Source organism: Coregonus clupeaformis, chromosome 12 (assembly GCF_020615455.1).
Source record: "Coregonus clupeaformis isolate EN_2021a chromosome 12, ASM2061545v1, whole genome shotgun sequence".
In the NCBI taxonomy this organism is placed as follows: Eukaryota; Metazoa; Chordata; class Actinopteri; order Salmoniformes; family Salmonidae; genus Coregonus; species Coregonus clupeaformis.
This window is the reverse complement of record NC_059203.1, coordinates 59982850-60003114: the sequence shown is the minus strand read 5'-3', so window position 1 is coordinate 60003114 and position 20265 is coordinate 59982850. Positions and strand designations below refer to the sequence as shown.

The 20265-nt window shown below is 44.2% G+C and overlaps 1 protein-coding gene across 1 annotated transcript in view; it reads left to right on the top strand.

Annotated features, from left to right (window-relative positions):
- The window catches only part of LOC121578319 (zinc finger protein GLI1-like), a 122910-nt gene extending 105116 nt beyond the window's left edge, over positions 1-17794 (top strand). The window contains exons 8-17 of the mRNA XM_041892619.1: positions 2062-2199; positions 2499-2648; positions 6778-6942; positions 7265-7510; positions 7831-8152; positions 8904-9155; positions 13841-14091; positions 14515-14682; positions 14805-15974; positions 16148-17794. Coding sequence (XP_041748553.1) covers positions 2062-2199; positions 2499-2648; positions 6778-6942; positions 7265-7510; positions 7831-8152; positions 8904-9155; positions 13841-14091; positions 14515-14682; positions 14805-15974; positions 16148-17041 — 3756 coding nt within the window. The 3' untranslated portion in view covers positions 17042-17794. The remainder of the gene's footprint in view (positions 1-2061; positions 2200-2498; positions 2649-6777; positions 6943-7264; positions 7511-7830; positions 8153-8903; positions 9156-13840; positions 14092-14514; positions 14683-14804; positions 15975-16147) is intronic.
- Positions 17795-20265: the final 2471 nt, after the last annotated feature.

Genomic DNA, 20265 nt, shown 5'->3' with positions numbered 1-20265 from the left:
AGCTAGGGTAGCAAAGTCCATGCGCATCTTCCGAAAACATCTCAAACCCTACTTCTTTAAAGAGTATCTAAAATTAAGATGAATGCACAAACTGTAAGTCACTCTGGATAAAAGCTGCTAAAATCTGCTAAATTACTAAAATTTTAATTTAAAATATAGAACATAACACACAGGTAACAGATTACACTACACACTCAACCACACAATCACACATGGCAACACTCAATCACAACTTTTAAACATAGTACCATTTTGCTAACAATATGTGTGAGATTGTCAGAGTGGGAGAGTGTGAGAGAGCGAGAGAGATTGTGGGTATGCGCCTGCATGTGTTAATGTGCTATGTGTTTCAACTATGTACAGTGAGGGAAAAAAGTATTTGATCCCCTGCTGATTTTGTACGTTTGCCCACTGACAAAGACATGATCAGTCTATAATTTTAATGGTAGGTTTATTTGAACAGTGAGAGACAGAATAACAACAAAAACATCCAGAAAAACACATGTAAAAAATGTTATAAATTGATTTGCATTTTAATGAGGGAAATAAGTATTTGACCCCTCTGCAAAACATGACTTAGTACTTGGTGGCAAAACCCTTGTTGGCAATCACAGAGGTCAGACGTTTCTTGTAGTTGGCCACCAGGTTTGCACACATCTCAGGAGGGATTTTGTCCCACTCCTCTTTGCAGATCTTCTCCAAGTCATTAAGGTTTCGAGGCTGACGTTTGGCAACGAACCTTCAGCTCCCTCCACAGATTTTCTATGGGATTAAGGTCTGGAGACTGGCTAGGCCACTCCAGGACCTTAATGTGCTTCTTTTTGGGCCACTCCTTTGTTGCCTTGGCCGTGTGTTTTGGGTCATTGTCATGCTGGAATACCCATCCACGACCCATTTTCAATGCCCTGGCTGAGGGAAGAAGGTTCTCACCCAAGATTTGACGGTACATGGCCCCGTCCATCGTCCCTTTGATGCGGTGAAGTTGTACTGTCCCCTTAGCAGAAAAACACCCCCTTAGCATAATGTTTCCACCTCCATGTTTGACGGTGGGGATGGTGTTCTTGGGGTCATAGGCAGCATTCCTCCTCCTCCAAACACGGCGAGTTGAGTTGATGCCAAAGACCTCGATTTTGGTCTCATCTGACCACAACACTTTCACCCAGTTCTCCTCTGAATCATCCAGATGTTCATTGGCAAACTTCAGACGGGCCTGCATATGTGCTCTCTTGAGCAGGGGGACCTTGCGGGCGCTGCAGGATTTCAGTCCTTCACGGCGTAGTGTGTTACCAATTGTTTTCTTGGTGACTATGGTCCCAGCTGCCTTGAGATCATTGACAAGATCCTCCCGTGTAGTTCTAGGCTGATTCCTCACCGTTCTCATGATCATTGCAACTCCACGAGGTGAGATCTTGCATGGAGCCCCAGGCTGAGGGAGATTGACAGTTATTTTGTGTTTCTTCCATTTGCGAATAATCGCACCAACTGTTGTCACCTTCTCACCAAGCTGCTTGGCGATGGTCTTGTAGCCCATTCCAGCCTTGTGTAGGTCTACAATCTTGTCCCTGACATCCTTGGAGAGCTCTTTGGTCTTGGCCATGGTGGAGAGTTTGTAATCTGATTGATTGATTGCTTCTGTGGACAGGTGTCTTTTATACAGGAAACAAACTGAGATTAGGAGCACTCCCTTTAAGAGTGTGCTCCTAATCTCAGCTCGTTACCTGTATAAAAGACACCTGGGAGCCAGAAATCTTTCTGATTGAGAGGGGGTCAAATACTTATTTCCCTCATAAAAATGCAAATCAATTTATAACATTTTTGACATGCGTTTTTCTGCATTTTTTTGTTGTTATTCTGTCTCTCACTGTTCAAATAAACCTACCATTAAAATTATAGACTGATCATTTCTTTGTCAGTGGTCAAACGTACAAAATCAGCAGGGGATCAAATACTTTTTTCCCTCACTGTATTTAATGTTGCTCATCTGAGAACTGCCCATGTACTTCCTGTTGTGTTGAACCCTGACTTCTAACCAATGACCCCTGACCATTGACCTCTACCCAGGATCCTCTGATGGGTCTCCTGGAGGGGCGGGAGGATCTGGATAAGGAGGATAAACCGGAGCCAGAGGCCATCTATGAAACCAACTGCCACTGGGAGAGCTGCAGCAAGGAGTTTGACACGCAGGAGCAGCTAGTCCACGTGAGTAGGGACAGGAGGTTTTCCTGACTACGTGACTTGGCCTGGATAAACTCTGGGCCCCCGGCACTAGTTAGGGCCCAGAGTTTTTCTGGTCAGGTCATGAGCAAAAAGTATTGGCCTTACATATACACACTGTTTGAGAGAAGGGAAAGGAGGGGAAAGGTTGGGAACCGTTGGTTTGAGTTAGTCTAGAGTAGCGGTTTCCAACTATGGTCCTGGAGAGCCACACAAAACACAGGATCCGTGTAAAGACTCTTATCAACATTACAATGACAATAAAATCTCTCTGTCTTCCACAGCACATAAACAACGAGCACATCCATGGAGAGAAGAAGGAGTTTGTGTGCCACTGGCAGGAGTGTTCGAGGGAGCAAAGACCTTTCAAGGCCCAGTACATGCTGGTGGTTCACATGCGCAGGCACACAGGAGAGAAACCGCATAAGTGTACTGTGAGTATACTACAGTATTCTGATCGCTCTCTCTCAAACTGAGCTTTGAAATGGACTGTTATATGAATTCAAATTCAGTTTAGAATCAAATTTCAAATTCATAAAATAATTTCAAAAATCAGTTTGAGAGAGAGGTACAGTATAGGTAGTATACTCACAGTGCATGTATGTGGCTTTAATCGAAATGCGCTACCTGACAGTGATTACATCAGACCTTGTCTTTCAGTCAGTTTGAGCAGGTTAACAAGACATTTTGTGTCTGTGTTTCAGTTTGAGCTGTGTTATAATGCGTTATGTGTGTTTCAGTTTGAGGGATGTAATAAGATGTGCATCTATTGTTTCAGTTTGAGGGGTATTATACAATGCATTCAGAAATTATTCAGACCCCTTGACTTTTTCCACATTTTGTTACATTACAGCCTTATTCTAAAATGGATTAAATTGTTAATTGTTTTCCCCCTCATCAATCTACACACAATACCCCATAATGACAAAGCAAAATCAGTTTTTTTGACATTTTTGCAAATGTATTAAAAATGAAAAATAAACTGAAATATTATATTTACATAAGTATTCAGACAATGTACTCAGTACCAGTGGTGTAAAGTACTTAAGTAAAAATACTTTAAAGTACTACATACAGTGGGGGAAAAAAGTATTTAGTCAGCCACCAATTGTGCAAGTTCTCCCACTTAAAAAGATGAGAGAGGCCTGTAATTTTCATCATAGGTACACGTCAACTATGACAGACAAAATGAGGAAAAAAAATCCTGAAAATCACATTGTAGGATTTTTTATGAATTTATTTGCAAATTATGGTGGAAAATAAGTATTTGGTCAATAACAAAAGTTTCTCAATACTTTGTTATATACCCTTTGTTGGCAATGACACAGGTCAAACGTTTTCTGTAAGTCTTCACAAGGTTTTCACACACAGTTGCTGGTATTTTGGCCCATTCCTCCATGCAGATCTCCTCTAGAGCAGTGATGTTTTGGGGCTGTCGCTGGGCAACACGGACTTTCAACTCCCTCCAAAGATTTTATATGGGGTTGAGATCTGGAGACTGGCTAGGCCACTCCAGGACCTTGAAATGCTTCTTACGAAGCCACTCCTTTGTTGCCCGGGCGGTGTGTTTGGGATCATTGTCATGCTGAAAGACCCAGCCACGTTTCATCTTCAATGCCCTTGCTGATGGAAGGAGGTTTTCACTCAAAATCACATGATACATGGCCCCATTCATTCTTTCCTTTACACGGATCAGTCGTCCTGGTCCCTTTGCAGAAAAACAGCCCCAAAGCATGATGTTTCCACCCCCATGCTTCACAGTAGGTATGGTGTTCTTTGGATGCAACTCAGCATTCTTTGTCCTCCAAACACGACAAGATCTATTTTGGTTTCATCTGACCATATGACATATGACGTTCTCCCAATCCTCTTCTGGATCATCCAAATGCACTCTAGCAAACTTCAGACGGGCCTGGACATGTACTGGCTTAAGCAGGGGGACACGTCTGGCACTGCAGGATTTGAGTCCCTGGCGGCGTAGTGTGTTACTGATGGTAGGCTTTGTTACTTTGGTCCCAGCTCTCTGCAGGTCATTCACTAGGTCCCCCCGTGTGGTTCTGGGATTTTTGCTCACCGTTCTTGTGATCATTTTGACCCCACGGGGTGAGATCTTGCGTGGAGCCCCAGATCGAGGGAGATTATCAGTGGTCTTGTATGTCTTCCATTTCCTAATAATTGCTCCCACTGTTGATTTCTTCAAACCAAGCTGCTTACCTATTGCAGATTCAGTCTTCCCAGCCTGGTGCAGGTCTACAATTTTGTTTCTGGTGTCCTTTGACAGCTCTTTGGTCTTGGCCATAGTGGAGTTTGGAGTGTGACTGTTTGAGGTTGTGGACAGGTGTATTTTATACTGATAACAAGTTCAAACAGGTGCCATTAATACAGGTAACGAGTGGAGGACAGAGGAGCCTCTTAAAGAAGAAGTTACAGGTCTGTGAGAGCCAGAAATCTTGCTTGTTTGTAGGTGACCAAATACTTATTTTCCACCATAATTTGCAAATAAATTCATTAAAAATCCTACAATGTGATTTTCTGGAGAAAAAAATTCTCAATTTGTCTGTCATAGTTGACGTGTACCTATGATGAAAATTACAGGCCTCTCTCATCTTTTTAAGTGGGAGAACTTGCACAATTGGTGGCTGACTAAATACATTTTTTCCCCACTGTAAGTGGTTTCTTTGGGGTATCTATACTTTACTTTACTATTTATATTTTTGCCAACTTTTACTTTTACTTCACTACATTCCTAAATAAAATATTATTCCATACATTTTCCCTGACAGCCAAAAGTACTCGTTACATTTTGACACGAAAATTGTCCAATTCACACACTTATCAAGAGAATGTCCCTGGTCATCACTACTACCTCTGATCTGGCGGACTCACTAAACACACATGCTTAGTTTGTAAATTATGTCTGAGTGTTAGAATGTGCCCCTGGCTATCAGTCAATAAAATAAATAAAATAAAATGGTGACGTCTGGTTTGCTTAATATAAGGAATTTTATATGGTTTATACTTTTACTTTTGATACTTAAGTATATTTAAAACCAAATACAATTTGTAAGTCGCTCTGGATAAGAGCATCTGCTAAATGACGTAAATGTAAATGTAATTGTAAATACTTTTAGACTTTTACTCAAGTAGTATTTTACTGGGTGACTTTCACTTTTACTTAGTCATTTTCTAATACGGTATTTTTACTTTTAGTCAAGTATGACAATTGAGTACTTTTTCAACCACTGCTCAGTACTTTGTTGAAGCACCTTTGGCAGTGATTACAGCCTCAAGTCTTCTTGGGTATGACGCTACAAGCTTGGCACACCTGTATTTGGGGAGTTTCTCCCATTCTGAGGTCCTGAGTGCTCTGGAGAAGGTTTTCATCAAGGATCTCTCTGTACTTTGCTCCGTTCATCTTTCCCTAGATCCTGACTAGTCTCCCAGTCCCTGCCGCTGAAAAACATCCCTATAGCATGATGCTGCAACCACCATGTTTCACCATAGGGATTGTGCCAGGTTTCCTCCAGACGTGACGCTTGGCATTCAGGTCAAAGAGTTCAATCTTTGTTTCATCAGACCAGAGAATCTTGTTTCGCATGGTCTGGGAGTCCTTTAGGTGGCTTTTGGCAAACTCCCAAGTGGGCTGTCATGTGCCTATTTCTGAGAACTGGCTTCCGTCTGGCCACTCTACCATAAAGGCCTGATTGGTGGAGTGCTGCAAAGATGGTTGTCCTTCTGGAAGGTTCTCCCATCTCCACAGAGGAACTCTGGAGCTCTGTCAGAGTGACCATCGGGTTCTTGGTCATCTCCCTGACCAAGGCCCTTCTCCCCCGACTGCTCAGTTTGGCCGGACGGCCAGCTCTAGGAAGAGTCTTGGTGGTGCCAAACTTCTTCACTGTGTTCTTGGGGACCTTGAATGCTGCAGAAATGTTTTGGTACCCTTCCCCAGATCTGTGCCTCGACACAATCCTGTCTCGGAAATCTACAGACAATTCCTTCGACCCCATGGCTTGGTTTTTGCTCTGACATGCACTGTCAACTGTGGGACCTTATATAGACAGGTGTGTGCCTTTCTAAATCATGTCCAATCAATGGAATTTACCACAGGTGGGCTCCAATCAAGTTGTAGAAACTTCTCAAGGATGGTCAATGGAACAGGATGCACCTGAGCTGAATTTCGAGTCTCATAGCAAAGTGTCTGAATACTTATGTAAATAAGGTGTTTCTGTTTTGTTTTGTTTTTTAATTCTAAAAACCTGTTTTCATTTTGTCATTATGGGGTATTGTGTGTAGATTGATGAGGAACAAAATTAATGTAATCAATTTTAGAATAAGGCTGTAACGTAACAAAATGTGGAAAAAGGGAAGGGGTCTGAATACTTTCCTAATGTACTGTACGTTTGAGCTGTGTTATAATGCTTTATGTGTGTTTCAGTTTGAGGGGTATTATAAGACATTGTTTACCTCTGTTTCAGTTTGTGGGTTGTAATAAGGCCTACTCTTAGTATGTGTCTTGTGTGTTTCAGTTTGAGCTGTGTTATAATGCTTTATGTGTTGTTTCAGTTTGAGGGCTGTAATAAGGCCTACTCTCGCCTGGAGAACCTGAAGACCCACCTGCGGTCTCATACAGGGGAGAAGCCGTATGTCTGTGAACACGAGGGATGCAACAAAGCCTTCTCCAACGCCTCAGACAGAGCCAAGCACCAGAACCGCACACACTCCAATGAGGTACACACTATCAATCAACCAAACAATCAGACAATCAATCACACTAACTCGAACTGCTGACATCATCACTTGCTTAAAGGGATTGTTCACTCAAATTATTGATTTAAATTGTTTTATGAATACTTAGTGAATGATCTATCAGCATCGATTACGTTGAAATCTATGATTTATCTCACAGATTTATCTCTTGTTTTGACATCATGAGAGACTATTTGAAATACAGATGGCATAAGAAATAACTTCAAATAGTTACAAATGTCTGACCTGAATTCAAGTTTTGTTACCATGTCCAATCGTGTTGTGTCCTCCTGTCCCACTACAGAAGCCGTATGTGTGTAAGATCCCTGGGTGTACGAAACGCTACACAGACCCCAGCTCTCTGAGGAAGCACGTGAAGACAGTCCACGGCCCTGAGGCTCACATCACTAAGAAGCACAGAGGAGACACTGGGCCCCGGCCGCCTGGCTCATCACTGACCACTGGTGGACAGTCTGGTGAACTGGTGCTGGAGAAAGAGGAGGCTGGACACAGGGAGGACTGCAAACTGCTGGCGCCTGAATCTGCTCTGGTGAGTTTAGACCATTGGAGGCTCCTGAGGGGAGGATGGCTCATAATAATGGCCGGAACGGAGCGAATGGAATGGCATCAAACACCTGGAAACCATGCGTTTGATGTATTTGATACTATTCCGCTTCAGCCTTTACCACAAGCCCGTTCTCCCCAATTAAGGTGCCACCAACCTCCTGTGGTTTAGACTGGAGAACTGAGAATGAAATCTTCTTCTTCTGACTCAACTCCTGCTCTCTGTGGTGTCCATCTTCTATAGAGTTCTTCCAAATGTTTTAAGCTACATGTATTAAGCTACATTATCATCTCTCTTTCTTCCAGAAGTCTCAGCCCAGTCCGGGTGGCCAGTCGTCCTGCAGTAGCGAGCGTTCTCCACTGGGGAGCGCCAACAACAACGACAGTGGTGTGGAGATGAACCTGAACGCAGCAGGGAGTCTGGAGGACCTGACCGCTCTGGAGGACGGAGGGGCGGGAGGAGGAGGGGAGGCGGGGGGAAGAGGGCAGGGCACGGCAGGGATGGGGGGCATGTCGGCTCAGGCCCTAAAGAGACTAGAGAACCTGAAGATAGACAAGCTGAAACAGATCAGACGGCCCACTCCACCCGGACGCTGTGGTAGGAGTAGCAAGCTACCAGCACTCACAGGTATGTAAAGTCGCTTGTAGATGAAAAACTATGGTTGAACCAGTGATTTTAAACCTGGTCCTCATCTATCAATCAATCAATCAATTTTATTTTATATAGCCCTTCGTACATCAGCTAATATCTCGAAGTGCTGTACAGAAACCCAGCCTAAAACCCCAAACAGCTAGTAATGCAGGTGTAGAAGCACGGTGGCTAGGAAAAACTCCCTAGAAAGGCCAAAACCTAGGAAGAAACCTAGAGAGGAACCAGGCTATGAGGGGTGGCCAGTCCTCTTCTGGCTGTGCCGGGTGGAGATTATAACAGAACCATGCCAAGATGTTCAAAAATGTTCATAAGTGACAAGCATGGTCAAATAATAATCAGGAATAAATCTCAGTTGGCTTTTCATAGCCGATCATTAAGAGTTGAAAACAGCAGGTCTGGGACAGGTAGGGGTTCCATAACCGCAGGCAGAACAGTTGAAACTGGAATAGCAGCAAGGCCAGGCGGACTGGGGACAGCAAGGAGTCTGTAGAGGACCATTTACCTAAAATCGGACCTGGGAGTAAGATGCTTAGCTTGGATTCAGTTCACAATACTTATGCTTTCCTCTTGAACAACCCTTGAAGAGTAAGGCCAACTCAAACTTATGCACTGCAGTGCATAGATGATATCGATTGAAGCAAAAAATGACATTCACTCTCAAATTGTAGCAGTATTTTCTGTGCCAGACATTTAATTTGATGTTTCTCATCCTGTCTTGTTTCTCCAGGTGGTCCAGGAGAGATGATGGGAGGGATGTGTTCTCCCTCACCCATCCTCTCCAACCGCCGTGTCATGGAACTGTCCAATCACGAGCTGGGGGGCGGACCCTCTGGCATGGCCCTCCCTATCAGTGACCGGAGGGGGAGTAGCACCAGCAGCCTGAGCTCTGCCTACACAGTGAGCCGTCGTTCTTCCATGGTGTCCCCCTACCTCTCCAGCCGGCGCTCGAGCGAGGTCTCCCAGTTAGGAGTAGGAGGAGGTAATATTTTTGTTTTGTAACTTTGTCTTCTTTTAATCATTACATGTTATTTGTTTAACCATGGTCCTCCATGGCACTTTGGAAACAACTGTTTTCATTAATGTTTTTAAAGAGATTCTCCGGTACTTTTGTATACTTTTTAGCCAGTAGTTCTGAAAGTAGTGTTCCAGAGCCAAAAGTGGTCCCCCAAAATTGTGTACTACATCATATATGTGCAGACATACAGTACCAGTCGAAAGTTTGGACACACCTACTCATTCAAGGGTCTTTCTTTCTTTTTACTATTTTCTACATTGTAGAATAATAGTGAATACATCAAAACTATGAAATAACACATATGGAATCATGCAGTAACCAAAAAAGTGTTAAACAAATCAAAATATATTTTATATTTGAGAATCTTCAAATAGCCACCGTTTGCCTTGATGACCGCTTTGCACAGTCTTTTATTACTTGTTAAACCAAATATATATATATTTTTCAATTGTATTAGTGTAAAATAATATATTTTCCCTTTTTTTGCATACAATATAGCTCCGTATTTGTATTATTTATTTTATACAGTCTTTTCTGCTCATCTTTGTCCAAGGTGCCAATTTATATTTTACCAATCGAACGATACAGCTGTGTTAGTAACTGCATCAAACTACTTTTCTTCTCAACTTTTACAAACAACTGAAATGTGGACCACTTTCCCAGCACTTTAGACAACAACTTAGGGGGTATGACATCTTGGTCTGCATATCTGCTATTTAAATCTGAAATCAGAACAGAAATAACTTCTACCAATCAAGAGGTACAGCTGTTTTAGTAACTGCATCCACTACATTCATTAAGCTAACTTCCCACTGTTGAATTAACTTTCATAGAACTGTAAGAAAATTCAAATTTTAGCACTTGGGGAACACATTCTAAACATGAGACAATGAGTTAACATTGTGACCTTTGACACAAATCAGCTACTTATACCATTTTCCCAACAAGCTAGGTATGAAATCTTAGTCTACTTCTCCGCTATTCAAATCTGGAATCAGAATATAAATATATTTTACCAATCAAATTATAGCACTGGGGGACAGGGTTGGGTAGTAACGGATTTCATGTAACGGGGATTATGGAACCGATTACAAATATGAACTAACTGTAATCAGCTCTGATTACTTTTTCAAAATGTGTAATCGGATTACAGTTACATTCTTAAAGACGTCTTCCAGCGATTATTTAAGTTTTACTGTTGAAAAGCCCAAATAGTGTTTTTTAGACACAACTGCAGACTTCAAGGAGTAGGGCATTCAAGGAGTTGGTCTGATGGGAATCTGTGATGACTTGCTTGAGGAACAATAGAGGAGCAATAGAGAACAAAAGAGGAAAGGCCCACCCCCCCCACTTGTGCTATGTCATGACTTACCTGGACCACCTATTGAGAAGTAAATCAGGTGTTAAATTAGGTGAAAAGGAGACTGGAGTGCCACTTTAAAAACCGCTGATTACATTTGGGATTACTTCATCTAATATCAAAAGGGAAAATGTATAAAACTGTAAGCATTGTTGTCATTTAGCGCACCCTCTTCTCACATGCTTAAATATTTTATTGTTCTGCTGATCACCCATCAAGGGTTGATAGCTTATTTTGAATTCAAACACATTTAATGAATAGGCTTTCGAAACATTTAACCTGGCCCACTGGTCAATCAAACAGTCGTCTGGTCATCTAAAAACACTGTCTTGAACACAACCACTGTTGTTACTGTAGTGGAGAAGAGGGCCAAGCTTTCTGTAGGTCTGAATATTATGTATCAACTCCTGTAGCTCAGTTGGTAGAGCATGGCGCTTGCAACGCCAGGGTTGTGGGTTCGATTCCCACGTGGGGCCAGTATGAAAAATGTATGCACTCACTAACTGTAAGTCGCTCTGGATAAGAGCATCTGCTAAATGACAAAAAAAACTAATTTTTTAATAAATATATATTTTTTAAACACGCCGGCCATTCAAGGTGAGTGCATTGGCCTATTCATTCAATTTACTGATATCAATTACGCTGCTAACTATAAGTAGCCTAAATATTAGGCTATATTATTTAGAGTAACTGATCTAGCTAACCACTTCTTCAGGTGGTGAATTAGCCCCAAATGAATTAGCCTATGTGATATTAGTGCCCAGAAAGATAGACAAATGTAGACAAATTAATCTCTATTGAACAAAAAATTAAATAAATCGTGAACCCTATTTTGGCAGTAAAATAATAGCAACAAAATTCATGACAATCACTGGTTTAGGTTGCGCATCAAGATATCTGGAATCATGCATTCCTGTGTGGACTTGTTAGATTAAACACTTAATTTATTGAATCATACCATCATAGTATAGAACACTTCTTAATGAAGAGCGTTGAATTACTTTATACTATAATTATATAGGTATAATTTATACTATAATTTGGTCGCACCAAATTTGACCAAATCACTGAAAACGTTAGTATGGAACCCTGTGACTATAGATGCGCAGACCGTTCCATTGACCAGATTGGCGCACATTCAACAAATCTTATCTACCAAAGTCGATACTCGTCAAATCCGTCAAGATGTATTGTAACAGACCCACAATGTGGTTACTTAAGTCTGATTTGGAAATACAGTGCATTCGGAAAGTATTCAGACCCCATGACTTTTTCCACATTTTGTTACATTACAGCCTTATTCTAAAATTGATTAAATTGTTTTTTTTCCCTCATCAATCTACACACAATACCCAATAATGACAAAGCAAAAACAGGTTTTCTGATATTTTTGCAAATGTATAATTTAAAACTGAAATATTACATTTACATAAGTATTCAGACACTTTACTCAGTACTTTGTTGAAGCACCTTTGGCAGCGATTACAGAGTCTTCTTGGGTATGACGCACACCTGTATTTGGGGAGTTTCTCCCATTCTTCTCTGCAGATCCTCGCAAGCTCTGTCAGGTTGGATGGGGAGCGTCGCTGCACAACTATTTTCAGGTCTCTCCAGAGATGTTAGATCGGGTTCAAGTCTGGGCTCTGGCTTGGCCACTCAAGGACATTCATAGACTTGTCCCCAAGCCAGTCCTGCGTTATTTTGGCTGTGTGCTTAGGGTCGTTGTCCTGTTGGAAGGTGAACCTTCGCCTCAGTCTGAGGTCCTGAGCACTCTGGAGCAGATTGTCATCAAGGATCTCTCTGTACTTTGCTCCGTTCATCTTTCCCTCGATCCTGACTAGTCTCCCAGTCCCTGCCGCTGAAAAACATCCCCACAGCATGATGCTGCCACCACCATGCTTCACCGTAGGGATGGTGCCAGGTTTCCTCCAGACGTGACGCTTGGCATTCAGGCCAAAGAGTTCAATCTTGGTTTCATCAGACAAGAGAATCTTGTTTCTCATGGTCTGAGAGTCTTTAGGTGCCTTTTGGCATACTCCAAGCGGGCTGTCATGTGCCTTTTACTGAGAAGTGGCTTTAGTTTGGCCACTCTACCATAAAGGTCTGATTGGTGGAGTGCTGCAGAGATGATTGTCCTTCTGGAAGGTTCTCCCATCTCCACAGAGGAACTCTGGAGCTCCATCAGAGTGACCATCGGGTTCTTGGTCACCTCCCTGACCAAGGCCCTTCTCCCCCGACTGCTCAGTTGGCTGGGCGGCCAGCTCTAGAAAGAGCCTTGGTGGTCCCAAACTTCTTCCATTTAAGAATGATGGAGGCCACTGTGTTCTTGGGGACCTTGAATGCTGCAGAAATTGTTGGTACCCTTCTCCAGATCTGTGCCTCAACACAATACTGTCTCTGAGTTTTACGGACAATTCCTTCGACCTCATGGCTTGGTTTTTGTTCTGACATGCACTGTCAACTGTGGACCTTATATAGACAGGTGCGTGCCTTTCCAAATCATGTCCAATCAATTGAATTTACCAAAGGTGGACTCCAATCAAGTTGTAGAAACATCTCAAGGATGATCAATGGAAACAGGATGCACCTGAGCTCAATTTCGAGTCTCATAGCAAAGGTATCTGTTTTTTCTTTCTTAATGTGCAAACATTTCTAAAAACCTGTTTTCGCTTTGTCAATATGGGGTATTGTGTGTAGATTGATGAGGGAAAACATTTTATTTAATCAATTTTAGAATAAGGCTGTAACGTAACAAAATGTGGAAAAAGTCAAGGGGTCTGAATACTTTCCAAATGCACTGTATCTAAAACATTCACTATTAGTACTGCAAAATACTGATGCTAGTACTTCTGGGCTACTTACTAATAATAATACTACTACCTAGTCTCCCGCTGAAGGCTACTATCATTTATTTATAAAACACTCTACTACACCAGCCTCAATTTTTCAACACTAACAAACTACTAATCTTCTTCCACTAGATGCACCATCATATTTCTCTCCCCAAATAATAGCTTAAAACTTTTCTAATTCCTTATGAGTAAAAGTGTAGTTATTTGTGATGGAATATGTGATCTAACTACCCCATACTCCAAAGTAATAAGGTTTATATAGTAGTCGATCAACGTAATCAGACCAGATATTTTAATATATTAACCTTTGACTATATTTCACTGCTTCAGTAAAACATTTTAAACTTTTAAAGAGCTGAAGCAAGTCCCACAATGTTTCTTCATGGAAAATTACCTTCTAGTTTAGTTTAAAAACTAAATTTCAAATTCAATTGAAGGGTTCCTGGGTCCTGAGCAGGGAGGAGGTGACCCCCTCTCCCCTGAGACCAGCCGCCGAAGAGGGCCCTGCCATGGTGTTGGATCGGGAGGAGGGTTGCCAGGTCTGCCTTGTCTAACACCCGCTCAGCAGTACAGCCTGAAGGCTAAGTATGCAGCAGCAACTGGCGGCCCACCCCCTACCCCGCTGCCCAGTATGGAACAGGGACCAGGGACACCCGGGAGACGAGGAGGGTTCCTCAGCGAGTACCAGGTACAGACTCTTCTTGTTAGTTTGGTTTTTAATTAGTGTGGCTTGAGTTGCAAAATTCTGGTAACTTTCTCAAAATGTCCAGCTTTTCTGAATTCTGGAAAACCTGGGAATTTTTGGAATTTTGCAACCCTTAATATGGCTAGTTTTGTATTCTTTTGAATATCTTATTCCTAAGTATTTTTTTAGCATTCTTTGCTTTTATTTATTTTATTTTGGACAGCAACTTGAGTTGGCGGCAGGTAGCCTAGCGGTTAAGAGCGTTGGCCCAGTAACTGACAGGTGAAAAATGTGTCTATGTGCCCTTGAGCAAGGCACTTAACCCTAATTGCTCCTGATAAGAGCATCTGCTAAATGACTAAAATGTAAATGTATGAAATGTGCTATACAATTTAAGTGTATCATTATTATTATTATTATCCCCAGGGTCAGCCGCTACCTACGTTCCTGCAGCAGGGGGGTCCGAGGAGACACAGTGCCAAAATGGGGGAGTATGGCACCGGGGTCATCTACCCCCACCAAGCCCCAGGGAATGCCACCCGGCGTGCCAGCGACCCCGTCCGCTCCACCGGCGACCCACAGGCCCTTCCCAAGGTTGTTGTTGTTGTTGGTAGTAGTAGTAGATTAAATTACTAAGACTGCTTTATTGTTGTTGCTAGCTATGTATTTGAGTATTTACACGTTCAATAAATGTTGATTTGATTTTGTTTCCCAAGGTGCAACGCTTCAACAGCCTGAACAATGTGGCCATGATGGGCCGGAGGAACGCCCTGCAGCATTGTGGGTCGGACGCCAACATCGCCCGCCACATGTACTCGCCGCGGCCACCCAGCATCACAGAGAATGTCATGATGGAGGCCATGGCTATGGACTCCCATGGAGCAACCACGGATGCCAGAAACCACTGCATGATGCTTCCCCCAAGAGAAAGAGGCTTCCTGGGCTACCAGTCCCACCACATGGGGGGTCCCACCAGCCTGTTATCACCCAGCCATGACAGCCTGGGTTGCCCAGAGCAGGGCTACCAGACACAGGGACAGATGTTCATGCAGGGTGGCCACTACCAGGGCACATCCAGAGGACCAGGTCAGGGCCAGATGGGGCATGGGGGACCCATTCACCCAGAGGGTATGTCCAACATCTTGCTGCGGCAGGCTGAGTACAGTATGAGTACCTGCCAGCTTAGTCCCTCCGGACCACACTACCCCAGCCTGGACCAGGGCGGCCCCGATGGAGGTACAGGGCCCTGGGTAGAGAGCAGCCAGGTCCAGACCACTCATGGAGCTCTTCAGACGGGGATGCAGTATCAGGACCAGGGCTCTATGCAGGGCCAGACACAGGGTCTCTACAGTAGCCAGCAGGGTCTGTACACCCAAGGGCCTGATGGCGGACACAAACTGACCATCAAACCAGAGCAGCAGCAGTACCACCCAGCCCTAGCCAACCCAGATGCCTGCCAGAAGCAACTCCACCAACACCAGCAGCAGAGGCCCCATCCAGGGCAGACACCCATGCCCATGCAACCCATGTCCTCCCAGAGCGGTTACCCCCAGCAGGGGCAGCCTGGCCAGGGCATGATGAGGACCACCAACCCCAGCTGTGACTTCCATGGAGGAGGCATGGAGAACCAGAACCAGGCCTCCATGCAGCAAGGGAAGAAGCAGGGTTCCTTCCCCCAAAGCGGAGGCATCAGCCTGGGGTCGGCTGGGCTGGGTGCTGGGGGTCGCTCCCAGACGCCCATGATGCAGGTGAAGGAGATGATGGTGAGGAACTATGTGCAGTCGCAGCAGGTTCTGATGTGGGGTCAGGAGCAGGACCAGAGGGGGATAGGAGTGGACGGGAAACCTCTTCCTCTGTCAGACAGCATGGACATGACAGGACAGCAGGTGACTTGTTTTCCCTCTCCCTTTTTCTTCTGCTCTTTGTTCCCCCTCTTTTGGTAAAGTGTTTTGTGATGTTTTCAAGGACATTTCCTTAATAAAATGTGTGTGCTTCTTTTGTCTTGAAGTATTTATGGTAGCACTTTAACTAAATGTTGATCTCATTTTATTTGATTCAGGTGGCCATGATGCAGCAACAGCAGCAGCATAGTCCCCAACACCAACAGAACCTCTACCCCAACCCAGGCTCCAGCTACCCTGGCTACCCCACCAACCAGAACCTGATGAGCCCCCCAGCACACAACCGAGTCCCCAGCTCTAGCTCCTCCATCCCCCCGACGGAGGTACCCATGATGGGCCTGCCTGGAGGCCCAGGGTCCTGCTACGGCCAGGACATGGGGGCCCCTGTGGTCCCAAGACCCCCCCAGTGCCGGAAGCCCCTCATCAGGCAGAATAGTGTCCAGTCCCAGGAAGGTGGAGGGTACCTGGGCAGTCCTCCTCACCTCAGCCCAGTCCACTCTACCTCCAGCCCTAGGAGTGTGGTCCGTCTGCCCCCTGTCCAGAGCCATCAGACCCACCAGGAGATCTTCTCCCCCTCAAACAACATCAACAACAACATGTACTACTCTGGCCAGATCCACATGCATCACCCTGACATGGACAAGCAGCAGATCAGCCACCCTCACCAGGATCCAACCCAGACCGGGCCCTGCCTCGACCAGCACCAACACCAACAGCACCTGGTAACCCACATGGATCACCAGGGCAATAAGTCTGCGTCCCTAGCCTACCTTCATGAGTCGACCCCCATCTCCAATGCTCTGGAGAACCTAGATCTGGACAACGCCCAGATAGACTTTACCTCCATCATCGACGACCCAGACCCCTCGTCATTCAGCCCCATCAACCCTCCTCTCCATGGGGGTTCATCCCAGACCTCATCCCGCCTCACCACCCCCCAGACATCCATCACCCTGCCCCCCTCTGGGCTCCCTAACATGGCTGTAGGAGACATGACCTCCATGTTGACCTCTCTGGCCGGAGAGAACAAGTACCTTAATACACTGTCTTAGAACCTGAAGACACTGTTCTAGAACAAGAACAGAACCTGAACACGCTCATAAAGTTAACTAGAGGGGCTAAGCTCCCTGGGTGGGGAGAGAAAGTACCTAGACATACTCTCCTAGACTCAACTACACTGAACAAGTACCAAAACGTTTCTCATTTACTAGACAAGTACCTAAACACATTGTCCTAGAACAAGTGCGTGTGGAGGGACACACTGTCATAGACTAGACTAGAGGGGCTCAGCTCAGTGGCACTGGTGTTAGGTCACCTATAAAGATAAAGGTACTGTAAATAATGCCTCTCTCTCTTGGCCTCCCACACACTCGTTCCCAGCTACTCCTAGAGGCTTTCAACCCAAACCAAAGGTACCTATCGATCTCGATCTTGATCTTGCTCACAGTGTACTATACTCTACTCACTGTTCTGGCTCACAGAGAAGGGGAAGGAGACGCAGAATTGTTTTCCTAAAATGACTTGCAGAATGTTTCCATGGGACGTCAACACCATAACGACGTCATCACCATAACGGCATCGTCAACATAACGGCGTCATCACCGTAATAACGTCGTCACCATAACGACACCAACACCATAATGGTGTCATCTCCGTAACAATTTCATCACCATAATGACAGTCATTCCAGTCACAGTTTTATAGGGCAACAACAGAGAGGATAATATGTAAATAAATTATACATTTACATATATGCTGTGTACACTATATATACAAAAGTATGTGGACACCCCTACAAATTAGTGGATTCGGCGATTTTTTTTTTCAATTTTTTTTTTTTGACAGGTGTATCAAATCGAGCACACAGCCATGCAATCTCCATAGACAAACATTGGCAGTAGAATGGCCTTACTGAAGAGCTCAGTGACTTTCAACGTGGCACCGTCCTAGGATGCCACCTTTCCAACAAGTAGGTTCGTCAAATTTCTGCCCTGCTAGAGCTGCCCCGTTCAACAGCAAGTGCTGTTATTGTGAAGTGGAAACATCTACGAGCAACAATGGCTCAGTTGCGAAGTGGTAGGCCACACAAGCTCACAGAACGGGAATGCCGAGTGCTGTAGCGCGTTACGCGTAAAAATCGTCTGCAACATTCACTACCGAGTTCCAAACTGCCTCTGGAAGCAACTTCAGCACAATAACTGTTCGTAGAGAGCTTAATGACATGGGTTTCCATGGCTGAGCAGCTGCACACAAGCCTAAGATCAGCATGCGCAATGACATGCGTCGGCTGGAGTGGTGTAAAGCTGGAGTGGTGTTGGACTCTGGAGCAGTGGAAACGCGTTCTCTGGAGTGATGAATCACACTTCACCATCTGGCAGTCCGACGGACTAATCTGGGTTTGGCGGATGCCAGGAGAACGGTACCTGCTCAAATGCATAGTGCCAACTATAAAGTTTGGTGGAGGAGGAATAATGGTCTGGGGCTGTTTTTCATGGTTCGGGCTAGGCCCCTTAGTTCCAGTGAAGGGAAATCTTAACGCTACAGCATACAATGACATTCTAGACGATTCTATGCTTCCAACTTTATGGACACAGTTTGGGGTAGGCCCTTCTCTGTTTCATCATGACAATGCCCCCATCCACAAAGCGAAGTCCATACAGAAATGGTTTGTCGAGATCGGTGTGGAAGAACTTGACTGGCCTGCACAGAGCCCTGACCTCAACCCCATCGAATACCTTTGGGATGAATTGGAATGCCTTTGAGCCAAGCCTAATCGCCCAACATCAGTGCCCGACCTCACTAATGCTCTTGTGGCTGAATGGAAGCAAGTCCCCACAGCAATCTTCCAACATCTAGTGGAAAGCCTTCCCAGAAGAGTGGAGGCTGTTATAGCAGCAAAGGGGGACCAACTCCTTATTAATGCCCATGATTTGGAATGAGATGTTTGACGAGCAGGTGTCCACTTACTTTTGGTCATGTAGTGTTTATGACAATGTTGACAGTGACGGAACTCTACTGTCTGTCTCGTGGGCAGCTTGGGGAATTCCGAGACCAACAGATCAGATTCTAGATTCTTATTCTGGTTCTGTAATGAGAACGGTGGTCAACAAAGCTGTTCCGAGGATGAATGTTTAGTAGAAGAAAAAAAATATTGACAGAAAAATGCATCAGTGCTTTGAAGCTTCATCTATATCCCCAGGAACACAACCCTGTCAGTGACACACAAAACATTATGATGACACACACACACACACATAATGAAGACATATCATATCAGTATTCACTCAGAGGCCTTTTTGGCATGAATCTGCTTCCATACTCTGAATCTGTTGTACGGTGAAGTACATGTTTTTAGACATGTTACATGTTTATTGTAGCTAAGTGTTCTTAAAGCAGCTCACTCTTTTACAAGTATAGGGGTCATAGGATAAGAACATAAAAAAAGTGCCTTTGTCTAAACGTATCCATGGCGCTTGAGAGGTACAGAGAATAAAAGAGATTGAGAGAGAGGGAGAAAGGTGGCACTACAGAATTCAATTAAATATTGTATCTGGGACAGTATCACACGACCCAACTCGGTCCCATATTTTACAGGGTGTTAAAGATGCCTTCCCTCACCCTGAAAACCTTCAACAGGATTTATAATTGATTGGGTGTTACGGCGTTGAGGTACTCTATCTGAGGTACGTTATAGTGTACAGTATGTGGCGGTGAGGCCCTCTGACCATAGAAATAGAATCAGTCCACCTATTATTCCATCATTGACTTGAATGGGGAGGTCCTTTCTATAGATTCTAGAGTCTATAACTCTGACAGCCTGTCCGAAGCCATGACCAGTAGAGCTGATATCACATGACGTCATACTGTAGCATTGCACTGACTGCAGCATTGCATGGAGGTGGACGAGTCTCTCTCCTTGGCTTTGTGACACAGAGACTGTCTAGAGGCCAACACATAGGCCTACGTGGCTATGATGTCATGTAAACATCAGCTTGGAGGATAATGGAATGTATCTTACAGTAGTATCTATCTGTTTGGATGGTTATTCTAGATCACGTTTACACACAACTACAGTAGGTCCTATGAGGCTGTATTTGAAATCAAATCACATTTTATTGGTCACATACACATATTTAGCAGATGTTTTTGCGGGTGTAGCGAAATGCTTGTGTTCCTAGCTCCAACAGTGCAGTAGTATCTAACAATTAATTTCAGTATTGGTGCCTTTTTTATCCTGCTTTGTTATTACTAGTACTTTACTGTTGTTCTTAATACA